The following is a 21,868-nucleotide window of genomic DNA, read 5'->3' on the forward strand; positions in this document are numbered from 1 at the left end:
TGCCGGCCTCCGTGCGCGACCCACGCAAGTCAGGATCCCCACTCGGAAAGAACTTCTCCTCAGAGGGAACCCCAAAGGCCCAGAAAATTTCTTGACGGTCAAGCCCTTAGTCATTTTAGTCAACAGTGGGAATTCCAGTGGTTGCTTTAATTTTTGTAAGTTTTCCTATTGTCTTGTCCCAGGAGAGTTTCTGCAGCGCCCACAAGCTTGGAAGGTCCTTAGCTGTCATCCGGCCTCAGGGTGGAGATGGGGACCTCCGTGGGGAAGGAGCTTGCCGGGGGGTCTTAGGCGTGGTAGTGGAGGGGGACATACATCAGTTCTTTCAACACGTGGTGACTGAGGGCTGCAGTCTGTGTGTTTTGTCTACCCTTGCAATGTCATACTGGGCTGGGGCGATGGACACTTGTCTGGTATGAAAACTCATACACGTAATTTTTTGAATGGAGGAAAGGGGAAGGACTTTGAAGTCAGATGGAGAGGGTTCAAATATTTGCTACTAGTTTGCAGTGTGAACCTGAGTACTTTACTCAAGGCCTCACTTTCGTTATCTGTAAAACACGAAAATAAGACCTACCTTTTGCAGATTTAGAATGAGGATTAATAATAACATATGGGCAGCTCCCAAGCACTGGATCTGACATATAGATGCCATGTGCACGTAGGTGTTCAACTTTATACCTCCTCCCACCCTCACTGCCTCTGACACCAAACAGGTGTCTCTGAACTGCACCTGTTTGGAAAGTGTCTTTGTGTGTTTTTTATGATTTATTTTTATTTGAAAAAATTTTAAATGCATTTGGCTTTGTCGCATCTGCCCTGTTTTTATGGCTAATTGACCCGCCATCACCAAGTCCTGGCTGCATGCTGGATATCAATTGACACACCCTGGGAAGCTGACTGTTACCATCATTTCTTTTAAGTCTAGTTCACTGAACAAAACTCTTAAGAGGGGCTTCCTCATGTTCTTTCTTGAGTACAAATGAAGTCCAGTGTCCTCAATGACATCCAAGCCTGCCCTATAGCTTGACCCCAGCTTACCATCTCAATCTCATTTCCAGCCTCTCCCGCATCCCTCCCTCCAACCCCCTACTTGACATGGCCAAGTTCCCCTCGTCACCTCTCCCTCCCGTGTTTTATCTGGGCACACTAAGATCCTAAGAGTAGAGAGGAGTTGCCCACAGTTACTCAGAAGGTCATGGTGAGCTGGGGCTGCAGCCCAGGTATACTGCTTTCTCATCGCCTTCTGCTCCAGGGCAGAGACAGCGTGTTCCCCACAGGGTTTTGTGCAGGCAGTCATTGCACCCAGCAGTCGTAAGCAAGAGAGCTGCCACCTTGGTGCCCGGTACCCGGAAGGTGATGGTTTGTTGTCTCAGATTCTCATAACAGTCCTGAAAGATAGGTATAAGGATTCCCTTTCACATAAAATTATCGTGAGACCAGGAGGCCAAGAAACTTGCCCAGGGTGAGCAGGTCAGACCATGTAATTCCCCTGCTCAAACCCCTCTACTGGCTTCCCATCATAATTAGACTTCAAGTCTCTCCATGACTTGACTCTGGCTACACTCGGACCTCATCTTCCATGACTGCTTGCTCCGCCCTCTACCCTTCAGCCACTTTGGCCTACTTGAAGTCACCAAGTGTGGTCTGCCCTCAGGGAGAGTCATGATAGTTTCCTAGAGATGGCAGAGTCCACTGAGGTGACTCTTCTGCTGCCCCAGCCTCTTGGGTCTGTGGCTCCACTCCTGCAGTGACTGTGCCATCCTCCCTCTGCCACCCTGCCCCATGGTCATGAGCTGGGCTTGTCGTTACCAGTACTGCGCCCTTTCTGTAATCTCAATTCCAAGCTTCCCACCTGTCAAAATTTCCAGCTTGTCCCCCTTCGTAGCCCCACATAAACTCTTCTCCAGCCTCACCACGTCTATATTGCATTGTTCCTGCCAACTGTTCACAGTCCCTCGGGCCTACCGTTACCCGCCTACTTCTCACCCACCCATCGTTATAATTGCACCCTCCATAACAGGCGCAGCTCTTTTGCCCTTCTCTCCCTTCATCATTCTCTTCTGGCAGTAAAATTCCACTCGCCCTGCTCCACACTTAGAGCTGAATGGGATTGGAGAGAAACACACCACCATGTTGATGGTGTCACTCTAAATCCATGACCGCTCACCCTTGTGGTACCTTATGGGTGTCTGCCCACCTGGTTGCAACTCTCCAGCCTGTTTACTCTCTCAAATCCTGGATGACCATTTCATACCTTCTTTCTCCTCAAACCCCAAAGCTCCTTCCCCATCTAATTTCGCTGAGAAAACAGAAGACATGAGAGAAGTCCAACAGGCTCCCACTACCACACTTGCTCACCTTCCTGGGTCTGCACCATTCACTGTGCTCTCTCTGGTGTTCCTGTGGATGACTTCTCCACACCCCTGGTTAGGCCCGCCCCTCCACGTGTGCATGCCCCCTTTTGTGTGCTCAGCGATGTCGCTGTCTCCTGCACCATGCATTTCCCTCCTGTACTAGGTTACTCCTATCAGCACATATACGTTGTGCTCCTGCAGAATCCCATCTTGACCCCCGAACCCCAGCTACTGGTTTATTATTTCCTCCCTTTATATAGAAACCCCGTAAAGGAGCTGTGTCTACTCATTTTAATTCTTTTCTCTGCTTTCTCAAACAAACCCATTCTAATCAGACTTTTGTCCCCACCATTCCATGGAAATAGCTCTTGTTAGGGCCATTATTAACCTGGAAATTTTAGTCCTTGCCCTTCTTGATCTAATGATTATGTTTGTCACAGTTGGTTGTGTCCTTATGCTTGTCTTCTAGGAGACTGTCCCTCTTAGCTTTCCTCCTACTCCTCTGGGTGCTCCCTTCAACGTGTTTGCTGGTGCCCCTCGTTTCCCTGTCCTGTGCACTCTGGTGGGCCCAAGGACTCAGTTTATGGCTCTCTTCTCTTCTCCTGTCTATTCACTCTCAAGACATCTCAGCCAGTCTTGTGGATTCCCATACCATCTATATGCTGACAATTCCCAAATGTCTATCTCTAGCTGAGACCTCTCCCTGAACTCTTTAATTCTTCCAACTGCCTATTCTACGTATCTGCTGGGATGGCTAACAAGCATCTCAACATGTCTCTGATAGTGTTTCTACTTACACTTCAGACATCAAACATGTGGGGGATTTTTCCTCCATACAAACTAAGTCTCCAACTCTTCAGACACCAACTGGGTGTTGTACAATTCAATTCAGTCCTGACACTACCTATAGTTAGTGCAGACCCTGCAGGTTAAGGTCTCAGGCTCATGACTGCCCTCACTTCAGATGACAGTCAGAAGTCCCAAGTTGCCACCTGAACTTCTGACCAACCGGCTATAAATTGAGGGTTCCCACAACCCCCTCCACAGTTTTAATAATGTGGTAGAATGGCTCACAGAACTCGGAGAAACACTTTACTTACATTTACCAGTTTACTATAAAGGACACAATTCAGGAACAGCCAGATGGAAGAGATGCATAGGGCAAGGTATGGGTGGAGGGTCATGGAACTTCCATGCACTCTTCAGCACGCTGTCCTCCCAGCACTAACCTGGGAACTCCCTGAACCCCATCGTTCAGGAGATTTTATGTCGATTCTGTTATATAGGAATGTTCGATTAAATCATTGACCATTGGTGGTTAGCTCAATCTATAGCTCCTCTTCCCTCTCTGGGAGGTTGGGAAGTAGGGCTGAAAGTTCCAGACCTCTAATCAAGGTTTGCTTTTTCTGGTGACCAGCCCCTATCCTGAAGCCATCTAGGGGTCCCCAGCCACTAGTCATCACATTAGCATACAGAGGACATTCTTATCACCCTGGAGATTCCAAGGGTTTTAGAATTTATGTGCCGGGAACCTGGGACAAAGAAAAAATATATATTTATCATAATGTCCAAAACTAAATTTCTGATTTCCTGTTCTTCCTACAACTGTGCCCATTGGAATAAATGGCATCTCTGTCCTTCTAATTGCCTAGGCCAGAAACTTTGGAATTATTCTTGGGTTTTTCCTTTCTTGTGCACCTCATATCCAGTCCATCAGCAAATCTGTTGGCTTTGTCATCAGAGCACATACAGAATGTAGCCACTTCTTACCACTTCTGTTGCAAACACCTTGCTCCAAGCAACCCTTGTGTTTCATGTGAGTTGTGAATTGTTCAGTAGCCTCCTAAATGGTTTGTCCTTAATCTTCTGCCTCCTACAGTTTATTTTCAACCTAGCAGCCAAGTGATCTTTCAAAAATATGTCGGTTTGAAATAGTAGCCTTACCATTTCACAAAAGCCCACAAGGCCTTTCCTTATGAGTCTCTGGGTGACTTCTGACTTCCTTACCTCCTTTCCCCTGCCATGCAGCTCTAGATGCACTGCCCTTTTGCAACTGACTCAGGGCCTTTGCACTTGCTATTCGTTGCCTGGAACACTTTTCTCCCAAGTGTCCGGGTGGCCTGCTCTTTTGATTCCTTCATCAATCAATGATGGCTTTCCTGACCACCTTTGATAAAGTAGCAGCCCATCCCCACACCCACCCTAGCTCTCTCTGTCTCCTTATACTATTTTGTATGTTTTTTCCCCGTATCATACTATATTTGTTGTCTCTCCCCATGTAGAGTGCAAGTTCCCTCAGGACTGGGACTTTCATCTGTTCACTGCTCTGCCTCTAGCAACTGGACTTACGGACTAGTGGTCTGTTCCCTTCGTTTCACAGATAGGGAACCTGGGACAGGAGTGAGCATGTGGATGATGCTGAACAAATAGCTGACTATCTAAAACAGTGACTTTCGTCCTTATCTTCCCTCTCCCGGCTTTGTCTCCCTAGTAGTATGTATTAGCAGCTGCCATACCATACATTTATGGTCTACTTTCCCAACAGAACATCAGCTCCTATTCCTTCTGTCTCTCCTGCATCTAGAACAGAGCCTGGCATATAGGAGGTGCATGACAGGTGTTTGTTGGGCAAATGAAGTTTGAGTGGACTGGATGGGACTGAGGAATGACTGACTCCCAAGGGCACCCTTGTCCTCTACCCCAATGGTATTTCTTTTCTTTTCTCTTTTCGTTTTTTTTCTTTTCTTTCCTTTTCTGCTTTCTTTCTTTCTTTTTTTTTTTTTTTAGAGACAGGGTCTCACTCTTTCATCCAGGATGGAGTACAGTGGTGTAATCATAGCTCACTGTGGCCTTGAAGTCCTGAGCTCAAGGATTCCTCCTGCCTCAGCCTCTCAAAGTTCTGGGACTGCAGGTCTATGGCACCATGCCCAGGCCCCCAGTGGTTTTCAAATGCTGGTGTGCATCACACTCTAGAGCCCGGGTGGGGGTGGGGTTTGTTAAATGTGCCAGGGCTTGCCGATTTGAACTGTTGACAGACATAAAGAATTATCCATCAGAGAAAGACCCTCGTTATAGCATGTTCCACATCACTTTGGCTGGAGGGAAAGCCAAGGTTAAGCCCAGATGAAATGCGGGTGGTTGGTTTTGAACCCCACTTCTCCTTCAAACGGATTCTTCCTGATGCATCTAGTCCACCTTTTTTCCGACACATATGTCCATTTCTCTCCATTTCCCTTCCCTACGGCCTCCTCTTTCCTCTGTTTGTTTCAAGGTTGTGTTCTTACTTTTAGATTCCCAAATTGACCTTCTTACCTAAATTCATGGTGGGCATGGGTTTTGTCATGTTTCCCCAGCAGCTAGAGCCTCTGTAAAATTCTGAACACAAAGGCTCTGTGAGAAGCTGAAGCCTGTGCAGCACTGGGGGTCTGGAATCCATTAAGAACAAGGAACACCGCTAACACCAGGCTGAGCTATTGGTGAGGCATGTTCTCAGCCTCCAGCCATTTGACAATCACCATGGCCCAGTGGGGTGGACAGAAAGTTGTGGTTGTTTTTCAGATGGAGAAGCCAGGCACTTGCGAACAGGACTCTCACTTCCCCAACCCCAGATTTTCCACTGCTAGAGCATGTCTCAGCTGGGCCTTGAACCTTGGTCTTCTGGCAGTTCAGGGTGGGATGATGGAAAGTGGCTTTGCTGGTGACTTAGCAGACATTTACCAAGAGCTTCCCATGGGCCTGGGTCCCAGAGTCACGGACTCACAGACTGGGATGGTTACAACCCCCGCCTGTGATGTGATTCCATTGTGTTACCTTGGGCAAGTCAACCCTGTCTCCTGGTTTCCCCATCTGAGAGTGAAGGGAATGAATATTAGCCTTTTGTTTATGTTTTTTCTTTCATTTATTTTTAAAGCTTCATATACTGTGATTCCAAATCTGGGACCAAACCCAGGACTCCTGTGCGTGAGTCCTGAACTCACTCCTTATCTGTGAAATGGCCTGAAAACTTCAGCCTTCACTTAGCCCATGGGGCTGTTCTAAGAATCAGAATAATATTGATAATTGCAGAGGTGATGTCAAGTGTAAAGGTTATATGAGAATTATCTTGGTGCACATCAGGAATCTTTTGCTTGTGCTTTATGAGAACAGCGGGCTTTGATTTAAGATGGTAAACAGCGATTCAGATTTCTTCCCTCAGGGCTTAAAGAAGACATGTGTGACCATGGACCAGGAACGCCCACGCTCTGACCTCAGCATAAACAACAGAAATGATCTTCGAAAGGTTTTGCATCTCGAATTTCTCTATAAGGAGAACAAGGTATGTGCTTTCTAAGGTGTGGCGTGGAGTCTTGGAACTGAGTTTGGCGCTGCCGGAGCACTCGCGGACCTTGCCAGTGACAGGAGAGGCTTGAGGCGCTCTTGGCCTGCCACACTTGTAGTCAGAGAGAAACGGACCCCCCAAGTGCGGACAGACCCCCAGCAGGAGTGGGTTTTCCGCCTCGGTCAGCTGGTGCCGCCCATTGGCGTGTTGTGTGTGTGTGGGGGGTTGTCGGGCTCATTTTCAACAGAGCCTGTGGCAGTGCTCAGCCTCCCACAGTTACTCCCTGTGCTCCCGCCTCCCCACACAAGGCTATTTTTAGTAAGACTGTACTTAAGAATATCGTATCCAGTTATACTAAAATTTTCCATTCCCTGCTTGTGTAAGAGTTTCCTTCTTCAGTTCTGAGTAATACCTTAGTCTTGAGTCTCCTGTGACATATAATTTAGGTAGAGGAGGGAATTGAGTTCAGCTAACCCCGGTGCATTAGAGTTGGGAAAGCAAATGGAACCACGTTTTCTGGGGCGGGAAGAAATCTCTGGTCCCCCATATTTGATCTCCCCAACCTGCTATTACAGGCTTTCATGGCACCCTATAGTTTTCCTGTTTTTGTGTTTATCGCATTGGCAATAGAATATTTATGTGATTTTAAAATTAGTATCTGCCTCCCCCAATACCTTGGACACAGCAGAAGCCAGAAATGCAGTCTTTTTGTTCACTATTATATCCCCATACATAAAGTGTTGTCCGATGGTATACTGAATAGACAGTATATATTTGTGGAATAAATGAATGAATGACTATACAAATGAATGAAGCTACACTTTCTACTTAATTTTTTAAATCTGTTATGAAGACAGAAAAAGAATGGGCTGTCCAGCAAATCTTGCCTTGTGGTTGTGCATAGTATCAGAGTCAAAAAGAAAATGATACAGTTCAGCATTTATCACAATTTTTTTAAAAAGCAATAAAATGATATCTCACGTGGAAGTCCAATATGCAAAGCCAAGAAGGGAAAATGCTCTATTTGAAGTTGAGAAAAGGAGGTCTTGCTTTCTCGGCTAGCCTCTCAGGGTCCAACTTTAAACCACTGATCAATTTCCTCCTCTCAGGAGGGAGCTGTGAGCCAGAGAGAGTTGGCTATCCAAGGTCTCACAGTCAGTTACCAGGTAGGGATGAGGCTAGAACCAGGTGTTTTGATTCCCCGTCCTATTGTAGGAGTGATTTTTTCAAATGGACTTTAGCAGTTTGGATTTGTATGGTGGTAGGACCAAGGCTATTTTTTGAGACACCCAGAGGATCCACTGAACCATTTGAAAACTATGCAAATACACGTCCTAGGCCGGGGAGGAACCTAGGTCAGGCATCTCTCAATAAAGTGAAGGATGGAATTTCAGGCAAACATATAAACTAAAAACAACTGGCACCTACAGGAGCACTCAGGTTGCTAGAAATTGTCGTGCTCCCCTTTGAGGAGAAGTAGGCATTGGCAGCCAGGTGAAGTCTCTCAGGCTCAGTAAAGACATCATATAGAAGGCCTTTGTCCTCTGGGTCATGGGGTGACATGCAGGCACCTGTATCTCCTGTCCTGTAGCAAGTACTTTGTAAGTCCTGTGGAAAGACTGGTGACCCAGGCAGCAGATGCTCTGCAATCCTCCGTCTGCTGTATTCCAAGGCAGGAGAATGGACTGTACACTTTAGGAGAATTTTGTACAGAGAGTGGGACAGCTACCCAGAAAATTCAGTTAACCATTCTGGTCACATTGGGCTTTTAACATAAAGGTACCTTACCTAATTTCCCAAAAGTGTCTTTGACATTGAAGCTATTTTTGTTCCCTCATTGTAATATAGTCTCCCTAAAGTAGTTGTTAGCTTAAGATACTTAAGATATTTTCATGAGATACTGATGATTTATACAGCAGTTATTAGCTGTTATACAATGAATTGGAGTGTATATTTTACAGGAAAATTACGCATTAGTCTATCTATTACATAATAATTTTGACATTCATTCAGCACAGAGCTAGCCTGATTCCAGGAAAACCCTGCAATTTAATGTTAATATTTCCAGTAACTTGTTTTAAACTATTAGGTATAGGATAGATAAAAATGCCTATGTAAATTGAGATCTTGAAAAACAATATCTAGATTCATATAAAGGCTGTGTCTGTTGTGAGCCAAGTGATGTGAAAAATCTTAAGGGATAATCAGGCAATTCAGGGGCTTAAGTCTCTCTTATTGAGAGAAAAAGCAAGAAGCTACAATAAATATAGTATCTTTCCCCTAACTCTCTTTATTGTAAGCTTCGTTTAATCTTAGACAAAATCGTTTTTGTTTGTATCTCTTACTGAAAAAAATAGTAAAACTGTCCCGGATTTTGTCTGATGAATCTGTTGGGTTTGGTCATAGTCCATGGGCTGTGGGTCTTAGTCCCCGAGTCCTGCTGCATGGATGAGAGGACTAGGAAGGCGGAGGACTTGGCATGCCTCGAGGGCCTGCTCTGCTAGGCTCCTTGATAGGTGCCTTGCTAGTCTGCAAAATCACAGAGTGCCCCATGTCTAGCCACGGCTCGGCAGGACCTGGGTGTTACTGGGCGAGTGGCTTGGGGACTGACACATGGCTGGGTCCCTGAGGCCAGCCTGCATATTGTTGCATGAATAGCTGTGTCTATCCAAATTACTCACGGGAATTTACATCTTTGCTGTTCTGGCATAGTATCAGTAGGGTGTGAGAATCTGTATTTTTAAAAAACGTCCAAAGGGAATATTTGGTATAGGCGGGGCTGGAAAATACTGGTATCGTTTAATTCCAAAACCTAGTACTGAAGACTTTCATTTGCCTTTTGTTTTTAAGGTTGGGGTGTAAAGTGTGTCGGTCCTGACTGCTTCTCTGTGCTCTTCACGTTAACCTTCTATTCAGTTGTCTTTGTCGTCGCTGGTTTCAGTGTTAGATGCAGAGCTTACAAGCTAAAAAAATATTCAGGCCCCAAATACTTACAAATCTATAGGGTTAGTGTTCCCTACAGACTCTGTTTGTTAAATGAAGGGATATATATTTTATAAAGTTATTCCTTGGAGCAAAAAACCAAGAGGAAATTTGCTTGGGCATGCCTCTATTGCTATCAAATTTTATTCTAGTTGTTTATTGAATCACCTGTCTCATGCACTGGATGCTAGTTCTTTTAGGGTAGAGATTTTGTTTTTGTCTCTGTGTCCCTACCCAACATAGTACCTGACATATATAATATGTGGCCAGTAAATGTTGGCTGAAAGCTTGTATGAATGAGTGAGAAGTTGATAAACTTACCCAAAGAAGTGGAATAGTTGTTTTTTCCACTCTTCCGTGAAGCTGTATATAAATTAATGATTTTTTTTTTCTCTCCCAATGATAGGCAAAGGAAAATCCTCTAAAAACAAGTCTTGAACTCATCACCAGATACTTTCTGGATCACTTTGGAAATACAGCTAACAATTTCACTCAAGATACTCCAATCCCTGCACTCTCGGTTCCAAAGAAAAATAACAAAGTGCCATTGAGATGCTCAGAGACTACACTGGTAAATATATATGACCTTTCAGATGAAGATGCAGGATGGAGAACATCATTGTCAGAAACAAGCAAAGCCAGGTATCTTTTCCCATTATTCTGTTTATTAGTTTCCTATTGCTGCTATAACAAATTACTATGTATTTCATGGCTGTTTCAGTCAGTATTCTCCAGAGGAACAGAATCAATATGGTCTCCCTGTGTGTGTGTGTGTGTATGTGTGTGCGTGCGTATATCTATATGCATATGTACCTGTATGTATATATATAAAGAAGTTTGGCCAGGTGCAGTGGCTCATGCCTGTAATCCCAGCACTTTGGGAGGCCAAGGCAGGAGGATCATTTGAGGCTGGGAGTTCAAGTTCAGCCTGGATAACATAGAGAGACCCTGTCTCTACAAAAACTTTAAAAAAAATTAGCTAGGGGTGGCAGTGTGCACATACAGTCCCAGCTACTCAGGAGGCTGAGGCGGGAAGATCATCTGAGCCCCGGAGTTCAAGGCTGCCGTGAGTTATGTTCACACCACTGCACACTAGCTTGGGAGATGGAGTGAGACACTGTCTCTTAAAAAAGAAAAAAAAAAAGGTTTATTTTAAGGAGGTGGCTGATGGGACTGTAAGGGCTGGTAAGTCTGAAATCTGTAGGGCAGGCTGGAAATCTGGAAACTCAGACAGGATTTTCATGTTACAATCTTGAGAAAGAATTTCTTCTTTGAGAAACATCAGATTTTGCTTTTAAGGCCTTCACCTGATGGGGTGTGGCCCACCCACATCACTGAGGATAATCTGCCTTACTTAAAGTCAACTGATTGTAAATGTTAATCACATTTACAAAATGCCTTCACAGCAACAGCTAGATTGATACTTGACTAAACAACTGGGTACCACAGCCTAGCCACATTGGCATATAAAATTTAATCCTCACAGTAGTTAAAGCAATACCAATTTATTCTCTTACAGTTCTGCAGGTCAGAAGTGTAAAATCAGTCTCACTAGACTAAAGGCAAAGTGTTAGCAGGCCTGGTTCTGTCTGGAGGTTCTGAGGGGAAAATCCATTTTCTTTTCTTTTTTAGCTTCTAGAGGTCACCTATGTTCCTTGACTCTTGGCCCCTTCTTCCATTTTAAAGCACATCGCTCCAGCCTCTGCTTGTGTTGTTACATCTGCTAACTTTACTACTACCTTTGATCCTCTTGTCTCCTTCTAAGAAGGACCCCTGTAATTACATTGGGTCCACCAGATAATCCCATTTTATGACTCTTAATTTAATCACATCTGTAAAATCCCTTTTACTGTGTAGCTAACCCACTTACGTAGTTAACCATAAGTGGGTTAACCCACTTATCCCTAGTGTTCCATTATTGGAACACTAAGCATGTGGGAGTTATTTATATCCTACTGCTCAAGGTCATCGCCAAGGTCTGATTTTTCACTCATGCAAAAATTCAAAAAATTGCAACCTCTGGCATAAATGGATTAATAGATTCCAGGGATAAGGATGTGAATATCTTTTGGGGGGTCACTGTTCAGCTTCCCACACTCTGTGTTTTCAAAATCTCTGCTGTGAAGTAGTGTTATTATCCTGTTGAGGCTGTCAGAATGGACTACTTTGCGATGGAGAGTAGTTACGATTCACTGTGTTTATTTTAAATTCCATGGTTGTAAGGTTCAAGCACTTGCTTTATTTGATTTTCTTAAAAACAGGGGTATGGTATTGGTATTCTAAAAGGCAACAAAACACTGTAGAGATGGGAAAAATCTGAAAAATAAGCTCTTTAAAAAATCTTAGGAAGAAAATGAATTGGCATTCTTGATTGAACCTCTATTATCTGGGAAACAATGACATTAAATTACGACCTTAAGACACTGCAGTCCCCAGCAGTGAGCTTAACTTCCTGGGAATGGGTGCTGTCTTCTGGCTCCATTGAAAAGCATTTCCTTTCCTGAAGGTCGCTGAAAGTCAGGGCATGGGTGTCAAGCTGCCAAAAGGTGGGACCATGACGAGCAATTAGCCCAAGGATTCAGAGGTGCAGGGTTGTAAGGGGCTATGAAGAAGCTCTTCCTCCAAGGCACTTACTGCCTGGCTGGGAAGTGAAATATTTCTGACACAATAAAAAAGCAACTAGGAAGTTGAAGCTCCTGAGTCCTACCCAGTTACCCAAACCAAAAATGTAGGTGTTCTTGCCTCTTCCTTATCTGTCATCTTCTGCATCTGTGAGTCCTGTGAGCTCTTCACCCAGAGTGATAGTAGGCACTTTCCTTCTTTCCTCCTTTCTCTGCCCACCGGCGAGGGCCTCAGTTCACACTCCCATCCTCTTTTCCTGGTTAACTCCTACAGCCCCTCCCTGGTCTCCAGGCCTCTAGTGATCTTCCCTCCCTGGTCTTCAGGCCTCTAGTGATCTTCCCTCAAATCCACCCTTACCCTAAGATAGTGTGAGCTTTCCACGAAAGGAGTCTGGCCATGCCGCTCCCCGGCCAAAGGGCTTCGGACATTCCCTGCAGCTTTCAGGGTAAACTCCTTAGAATACCATGCAGAACCCCATTCCTGACCAGCCCCGGCTGCTCCCCTGAGCACATTCTGCCTTGGAGGCCTGTGTGCTGGGGCTGGGCCTTCTCCTGGGGAGCTCTTGCTGCCTGATTCTCTCAGACTCAGGTGCCGCCTTTTCTGGGAGCCCTTTGGGATTTCCCCAGGCTGGTTCCAGTCCCTTCCTCTGCTTGACATGGCCCAGTCTCAGCACACACGACTGCCCTCCCGCGTGTGACCCAGTGCCTGGTAAGCAGCTTAGCATAGGGTAGGGGGCCATACCCATTTATGGCAGAGCCCAGTAGTAGAAAATAGCTGAGCCTGTGTCACAGGAGTGCTGGCTTCTGGGTGATCAGAGGTAAGATTCCCCTTTGCCTGGGTCTCTCTCTTTGTCTCGTGGGCTCTCTCTCTCTTGTTCTTTCTGAGTCTGTGCTTATTCTCACGGTCTCTCACCTTCTTTTGTTATTTTTTGCTCTCTTCCTTCCTCTCTCTCTCTCTAACACACACACACACACACACACACACACACAGCCATTGGCACACCTGACTCCAGGTTTAGCTGAACAGCGGGGAATGCCAAGTTTGCTGTGGGTCTTCTCTCAGTGGTGTGCGGCAAGGCGGGGCTTCACATACCCCATGACTGTACTGAAAGATTATAGTCTTCCTTAGTCATTCAGGTCTGGAAGACTAAGGACGCTCTTTAGTCTTAAGGACTTGAGGAGTCCTGTTATGGCTCATCATCTCTGAATTTGTTTGCTTGTTTACTGGCCTTATTTTGTAGGGCAGACTTGCCCTGATACCAGAGTATTGTCTGTTCCTTGTCTTTCATGATAATGCACTGGCTGGTTAGAAGTCATCATAGACTTGTTAATGGGCTTGCTTTGAGTGCCCATTGAATGTGGAATTTGCTATCTTTGTTATTGATTCCTTCTGGGGAGTCTGTTTTAATGGAAATATTCCTTTTTCACAGACATGACAATCTTGATGGAGATGTACTTGGTAATTTTGTATCATCTAAAAGGCCTCCACACAAAAGTAAGCCCATGCAGACGGTTCCGGGTGAAACTCCTATGTTGGCTTCTGCGTGGGAGAAGACGGACAAGCTTCACTTGGAGCCCTCCTTGGATGTGAAGAGGATGGGAGAGAATTCCAGGCCAAAGTCTGGTCTGATTGTGCAAGGCATGATGGCTGGGCCCATCGCCAGCTCCCCACAGGTGGGGCTATTGCTCTTTCTGTTGTTATGAGATTGGAGGCTGAGGACTGGGCCAGGCTTAAGGCACGCCTGGGTTTATTTGGGGTACCCCACAGGACAGTCCGAGAAGAAGGCCTGTGCGTGGGGTGGGAAGTACACTGCCTCTGTTTTCTCCCTGGCTCTACTGTCAGTGACCCATGAGGCCCTGAGCAGGTCTCCTTTCCTGCCCTTAGCTTACCCATTTTGTCTGTGAGGTGGATGCCATGGTTTTCTATTCCTCTGCTGGGTGAGAATACCTGCTCAGCTTTGTCTTTGCAATTCAGGAGTGGAGAACCTATCCAGGTTTAGAGAGCATCTTCAGGCTGAGTGTGGTGGCTCACGCCTGTAATCCCAACACTTTGGGAGGCCAAGGTGGAAGAATCGCTTGAGCCTAGGAATTGAGCCTGGGCAACATAGGGAGACACTTGTCCCACTGCCCCATCTCTACAAAAAATTAAAAAGTTAGCTAGGTGTGGTGGTGTGCATCTGTAGTCCTAGATACTTAGGTGGCTGAGTGGGGAGGATTGCTTGAGCCTGGGAGGTTGAGGCTACAGTGAGCTGTGATCATGTGACTGTGCTCTGGCCTGGGCAAGAGTGAGACCCTGTGTGAAAAAAAAAGAAAAAAGAAAAAAAAAAAAAAGAAAAAAACCAGAGAGCGTCTTTTAAAATAAATGTGAAACATGATAGTTAAAAGGGACTAAAACCCCAAAGCCTTATGGTTTCATTTATTCTGCTTTTATTTTTTTCTCTTTCAAAAAAAGATTCTAAAAATTTCACATTGTTGTTTTATAGTCTCCCTTACAGGGTGACCATGGTAGAGTTCCATTAGGCAGAGAGACAAAACCAAATCAGAGACATATGTAAAAGAAGTTTGCAAAACAACAAACAGAAAAGCAAAGCAAAAGTAAACACCAAACTCAAAGTGCCACGTCAGTCAAATCAGGGAGCCTGAGCCAACAAAAAATAGGTGTCTGTGTCCACCTGCGCTCTCGCTTACCTGCTGTATGTTTAGGTGTGGTGTAGGTGCTGGCACTGTTCTCTCAGTTCATTTGGAATTAGGACAGAAAGAAGTGAGTCCTCTCCCTGCCCCTGGCTCCATCTTGTGGGATCTTTGGTCAAGGTTTTTATTTCTCTTGGCTGCAGTCTCTTCTATTAGACCAGCTGTCTGAGGCCCCTTAGGGCTCTGGGATTTCAGTATCATGCAATCTTGGGGTCCAGATCAAGGAAGAGCCTGCCCGCCACTGTGTAGTTCAGGCCACAGCTCACCTTGATGTCATACCCCATCCTAGGCCTTCTTGTTGAAGAAGGACATTCATAAACTGAACCCTGTCCAGAGGAAAGGGGCTAGAATGGTGAACAGTTTGGAGGAAATTAAAAGGTTTAGAGATGTTTAATCTTGTGGGAGATTGGCAGAATGTAAGAGATTTCTTTGAATATGGAGGTTGGAATAGCCTATCTCCATGTGAGATAAACTCTGTTTGCAATCTTGAGCTTAGTCTGTAAGCCTCCTGAGAGCAGGACACTGTTGTGTTTCTGTGAAGTGCGTGGTGTGTGCTTGCTGGCACCATTGTTGGGTTGAGTGGTGTAGCCTTGCCTGGTGGCTCCAGACAGCACAACTGGCACCAGTGGATGGAGGTTGGTATAGGAGCCCTCCATTAGTCAGAGCCACTTCAGCAGTGAAGGTTGTTTTGAAAAGGACTCAGCTAGTTGTATGAAAGGGAAGTTAGGTCACCCATCTGCTGGGGACACTGTGGAAGGAGCCCTGCCTGGGTGACAGTTTAGACTTACATCAGTGGTTCTTAGACTTTTAGCCTCAGGCTGTCTTTATACTCTTAAAATTATTGTGGAGTGCAAAGAGCTTTTGTTTATGTAGGTGTGTCTATTGCTATTTACTATATTTGAAATTAAAAGTGAGAAGTTAAAAATACTTACAAAAATCATTAAAAATAACAGTAGTAAACCTATTACATGTAACATGATATATTTTAATAAAAAATACATTTTTCAAAACAAAACATTAGTGAGATCAGTAGCATTGTTTTACATATTTTTGCAGATCTCTTTAACGTCTGGTTTAGTAGTAGATAGTTCAAGCCTCATATTTGCTTTTGCATCCAGCGTGTTGCAATATGGTATTTTGGTTGAAGTGTGTGAAGAAAATCTGGCCTCACCTAGATAAGCAGTTGGAAAAGGGAAAAGTATTTTAATAGTCTTTTCAGAAAACTGAGGTTTTTTTTTTTTGATGCTACACCGAAACTAGACAAGTTGTAGTTTCTTAATGTGAAATCTTAAACCATATCAGTGAACTTTTTGTACCTTATCAATTTCCCTTGGTATGTCTTGCACTTTGAATTTTTTACCCCTGAAAAATTTAGTAACATGATATATTGGTCATTTGGAAAATATTGGTTACTGAGTTATATAGATCTTCCAAATGTGGACACATCTCATTAGACAAAAAGAAAATCGCACCAAAGAATTTCATTTGTTGATGTCACTCCCAGCTGATCCAAGAAGTTTTTAAGTATTGCAAAGCTCTCAAACTCACAGTGGCAGTTAGAAGTTTTCCAAAATTCTAATTTTTACCTGACAGCTTGTGTTTTATCACTGACAAAAATACACCATTTGTTTCCCTTGAGGTGACAGGCTCAATTGATTTTCAAGAAAATGCCTGCCAAATACCCACGCTTGAGTAACCATAGTTTGTCTGTCAGTGGTTCCATGAAAAAACCAGCAAGCTCACTCGCAGCCTAGACAGTCGTGCAGTGCCAGCTGCCATCCTCCATGCTCAGCGGAATGCCTGCACGCCCCTCCCACTGTATCACTCAGGGTGTTGAAGAGATGTGTGCTGGAGAGTCTAAGGGCATAAAATGAATACTTTTTATGTGTCAGCATGGACATTCCTCAGTGATGTCAGCACTTTGTTCACCTATTTTCACTGTGAGTGTGCAGGTAAAGAGGGCCTTGGGCACTAGTAGAGTTTGGTGCCACTGCTTTGTTTCGTGCTTGGGACCAGCAGTTTTTCCCACTGTTGCTTCGTGCACAAAGTCAACACAGTGGAAAAAGGCACCTGGGACCAGCAGTTTTTCCCACTGTTGCTTCGTGCACAAAGTCAACACAGTGGAAAAAGGTAAATTGTGTCATCTTACTACTATCAAAATAGTTTTGAATTCCCTAAAAGGGTCTAGGGACTCTTAGGGGTTGGTGGACTACTCTGGGGACCAGTGAACCAGAGGAACACCAGGGTCCTGTCCCACCCAGCATGACGTCCTGATCATCAAGTGTGTGCAGTGGAGGTCCCCTTTGTACCTGCGCTGTGAGGGAGATGGCTTGGACCCGCTTCGCCGCCGAGGGCATTGCTGCAAACTTCTCCTTTTGGTAATTGTTTTGGGAGGTGGTATCTGAAACCCGCAAAGGATGTTGAAGGAAGGGTTGCTATAGAATTTCGCCAGATTCTCTAGAAGGGACATTGTGGCCTTTGAGTACCTTGGCCATACTTACTGGTTGCTCAGGAGAAAAGAGCCAAAGATTGTTGGGTATTTCATCATTTTTACTACATCACTTCTGTATTTAAGAATGACTTAAGAGGCTGGGCTCCCTGCAGCAGCTCCAGCTCCCTTCGGCCAGAAGTTTGAGTCTCTTTGGGAATGATGACTAATGTCTTCCCCACTTTGTGCAGGGGATGTCCTGAGTGGCTTTGGGAGGAGGTTTATAGTGCTTAGTAATGTCTGCTTAGCCAGAACATTACAAAATTAAGGTTTCCTTATTCCAGCCCAGGCTTTACTATTTGGTCTTGGATTATTTCTGGAAATATTGAGAGGTTCAGAATTTTAAAACAAGGAAAAGCCTGGTATGTCTGTCTTTGTCTCCCCACCCTCCCATTAGTAACAACACGAGTTCCCATTTCCTCCACTAATCTTTGACAGTAAGGGAGGATATTTGGATATTTAATTGACTCCTCTAGAATTCCTTCATTTCAAACACTAAGCAAATCTTGAGTGCCTATTAGGTATACGCTGCTGAGCTGGGTGCCCTGTGAACACCAGAGGCAAATTAAGAATGACCTCTGCCATCAGGAGGGGGTTAAGACCATATGTAAGTGGGCACAGGGCAAATACATGTAGGAGTAGTGAGCGTTTGCTGACTGCTGCAGTACGTCTGGCTCTGTGCTAGTGCCTTGCACGGGTCTCATTTCATCCTCTGTACAGTCTTGTCGGAGAGAAGTACTACAGTTGCCTCATCCCTCGTCCAAAACCTTTGGGCTGGATGTCTTTTGGAATTTATATATATGTATATTTTAAATTTGGAAAGGAAGTACAGTGCATGAGACACATACCACATAATGCCTTTTGTAGGGTTTGTGGTAGCACCCCATGAGCAAAAAACATGACCATTTCAGCAACTCCATGTAAGAATGAATATTCACATTTTAAAAAGACTATAAGCAGCCTCACAACAGTTAAGAATTTACCACAGGATTTTTAAAAACCTTTCATTTTCAGAGGTTTTGGGATTTATTTATTTATTTTTTTTGAGACGGTGTCTCGCTGGCCCAGGCTGGAGTACAGTAATGTGATCTCGACTCACTGCAATCTCTGCCTTCTGGGTTTAAGTGGTTCTCCTGCTTCCACCTCCCGAGTAGCTGAGATTACAGTCATGCACCACCAGGCCTGGCTATTTTTTTGTATTTTTAGTAGATATGGGGTTTCACCATGTTGGCCAGGCTGGTCTCGAATTCCTGGCCTCAAGTGATCCGCCCGCCTTGGCCTCCCAAAGTGCTAGGATTACAGGCGTGAACCACCATCCCCAGCCTGGTTTTGGGATTTAGAAATGACAGGTAGTGGATTGTGGACTGGTTATATTACAGGTGAGGAAATCAGGGACAGGGAAGTTAAGCAGCCTGCCACAGGTGACACAGCTGGTAGGTGGTAATGCAGACTGGAGTGACGGCTTCACCTGCTGCATGAACCTGCTCTCTATAGGGGCTGCGAGAGAAAGGCCCAGGCCTGCTCTGAGGTTCCGGCAGGCGGGGCGTGCATCACTGAAAGCACAGAGGTGGCAGCATTTGAGTAGCTCCTCAAAGAATAGGCAGGATTTTAAGGGAAAGAGTCAGGGGTGGGAAAATACATTCCTGGGAGAGACATCACATCATGGGCAAATGCTTGAAGTGGGATCTGTGTTTTCCAGCTCCCCTCAAGGGTCCTCACTGCTTTTGTCCTTACTCCCTTTAGGATTCTTTTCACAGACGCTCTCTGAGACGGTCCTCACCCTCAAGCAGCTCCACCCAACCCCAAGAAGAGAGCCGGAAGGTCCCTGAGCTCTTTGTCCGTACCCAACAGGACATTCTGGCCTCGAGCAGCAGCTCCCCCTCCAGGACCTCTCTGGGTCAGCTTAGTGAACTGACCGTAGAAAAGCGGAAGAGCACTGCCAGCAGCCCTCCCCATCTGCCCAGCAAAGGGCTGCCCCCGCGGGACAGGGCCAGGCCGAGAGATCTTTCTGAGGACAGCCCAGCGGTGGATGGCAGCACAGACGTGGACAGGATGCCCTTGAAGCTCTACTTGCCTGGTGGTAATTCCAGGATGACCCAGGAGAGGCTGGAAAGAGCGTTCAAACGGCAGGGCAGCCAGCCCGTACCTGTCAGGTGAGTGTGCCACGCAAAGGTGACGGCTTTTCAAAAAGAAACTCCACCTCTCCCATGTTGTCTAGTCCCTAATGGCTCCCAAGGGGCCTTCTTAGGCTTCTTGGTCTCTCAGAACAAGCCTGCGAAGTAACCAGCAAGGCAGAGTTTGTTATGGTCTACCAGGAAGAAAACTCAGCCAGAGCTCACACACCTGGAAAGCTGAAGAATGCTCTAGATAGGGGTGTCCAACCTTTCGGCTTCCCTGGGCCACACTGGAAGAAGACTTGTCTTGGACCACACATAAAATACACTAACAATAGTTGATGAGCTAAAAAAAATCGCAAACAAACCTCAATGTTTTAAGAAAGTTTATGAATTTGTGTTGGGCTGCATTCAAAGCCGTCCTGGGCTGCATGTGGGCTGCAGGTTGGACAAGCTTGCTTTAGCAGATGGGCTCAAAACATACCTGCAGCAACATGGCCAGGCAGACGTGGCTAAGAGTTTCTTGTGGGAAGCCAGAGATACAGTGATGAATCAGCTCCCACAAGGATCCCTTAGGGCATTATTTCTATTTTATTTTATTTTTCACCCTATGCTTACTTTTATTCTTTACAGTAGGCCTTGATGATTCCTACATTGATTGATTTTTTTAATGTTAAACCAACCTTACATTCTAAGAATAAATCCCACTTGGCTATGATAGATTATCTTTTTGTATATCATTGGATTTGACTTATTAATATTTCGTGTACAGATTTTATGTATAAGTTTATGAAGGAGATTGGCGGGCATATTTCCTTTCTTGCAACAGCTTTGTCAGTTGCTGATACCTAGGTTATGCTAGAAGTGGTCCTTCTTTTTCTATCCCCTTGAAGAGTGAGTATAAGATTGATGTGATTTCTTCCTTAAATATTTGGGAGAATTTACTGGAGAAATTTTCTGTGCATTAGGTTGAAAGGTTTAAATTATGTATTCAATTAAATCTTTTGAATTCAAATTTCAACTTTCTTCTTGTGTAAGTTTTGGCAAGTTGTATTTTTTCAAAGACTTTGGCCACTATATATATATGTTTTTAATTTATTGGTATAAAATTGTATAATTATATTATCCTCTTATTATCACTTTGAAGTTTGTAAGATCTATAGTTATGTCTCTGTTTCATTCCTGAGATTGGTAATTTATGTTCTTTCTCTTTTAACTGGTCTCACTAGGAATTTGTCATTTGTGTAATATACTCAAAGAAAACTTTTGGCTTTCTGTTTGTTTTCTATTTCATTGACCTCTGCTCTTATTTTTATTATTTTCTTAATTCTATTCTCTTTGAGTTTGATTTGCTATTATTTCCTAGTTTACTGATTCTCAGCCTTCTTCTTTTGTAATATCTTTTAAAGCTGCACATTTCTCTGTAAGTAATGCTTTGTCTGTATTCCATAAGTTAATATGTTAAATATTCATATAACTTAGTTAATATATTTTCTAATTCCCATTGTGGTTTCTTTTTTTTTTTAACCCATGGGTTATTTAGACATGTACTACTAATTTCATATATTTAGGGTATTTTTTTGTTTATACATATAGTTTATACATTATTTTTTGTTTATGTAATTATTTGTATATATTATTTATGATTACAATCCTTTGATATTTGCTGAGATTTCCTTCTAGTATATATTTAAAGCTTATCTCTGATAAGCAGCATGTATTTGGAACTTTAAATCTAGTCTGATAATTTTTTATTCTAGTTGGAATAATTATGGCATTTTTATTTTCTTTTTACTTGAATAACTTCCTTTAGTATTTTTTTTAGCAGGTATGTTAATTTTTTTTTCTAGTTTTTGTTTGGAAATGTCTTTGGTTTACTTTTTTTTTTTTTTTTTTGGAGACAGGGTCTCAGTCTGTCACTTAGGATGGAGCGCAGTGGCACAATCACAACTCACTGCAGCCTTGACCTCCCGGGCTCAGGCGATCCTCCCACCTTAGCTTCTTAAGTACCTGGGACCACAGATGCACTAATTTCCACACACCTGGCTAATGCTTTGTATTTTTTGTAGAGACGGGATTTCGTTATGTTGCCCAGGCTGGTCGTGAACTCCTGGGCTCAAACGAACCTCCCATCGTGGGCCCAGGGTAGGTATTCTCATATAACACATGGTAGGGAGGGGCTGCCTGTGGAAGAGCAGCCCACTTCCAAGAGGAAAAAGTGCAAAGCTGAGCCTAAATGCCTTTTATTTTTTATGGAATTTATCAGTTATATAATTCACAATTCCTCCCTTAGGGTGGAG

The 21,868-nt window shown here is 44.3% G+C and overlaps 2 protein-coding genes across 2 annotated transcripts in view; one reads left to right on the forward strand and one right to left on the reverse strand.

Moving 5' to 3' along the window:
- GGCT (gamma-glutamylcyclotransferase) overlaps window positions 1-21,868 on the reverse strand; it is a 1,150,694-nt gene that overhangs the window by 257,895 nt on the left and 870,931 nt on the right. The window lies entirely within an intron of this gene.
- MINDY4 (MINDY lysine 48 deubiquitinase 4) overlaps window positions 1-21,868 on the forward strand; it is a 131,906-nt gene that overhangs the window by 857 nt on the left and 109,181 nt on the right. Inside the window, exons 3-6 of the mRNA XM_050783224.1 lie at window positions 6,550-6,669; window positions 10,061-10,296; window positions 13,706-13,949; window positions 19,198-19,607. Coding sequence (XP_050639181.1) covers window positions 6,550-6,669; window positions 10,061-10,296; window positions 13,706-13,949; window positions 19,198-19,607 — 1,010 coding nt within the window. The remainder of the gene's footprint in view (window positions 1-6,549; window positions 6,670-10,060; window positions 10,297-13,705; window positions 13,950-19,197; window positions 19,608-21,868) is intronic.

The sequence above is a fragment of the Macaca thibetana genome, chromosome 3 (assembly GCF_024542745.1).
Source record: "Macaca thibetana thibetana isolate TM-01 chromosome 3, ASM2454274v1, whole genome shotgun sequence".
Classification (NCBI taxonomy): domain Eukaryota; kingdom Metazoa; phylum Chordata; class Mammalia; order Primates; family Cercopithecidae; genus Macaca; species Macaca thibetana.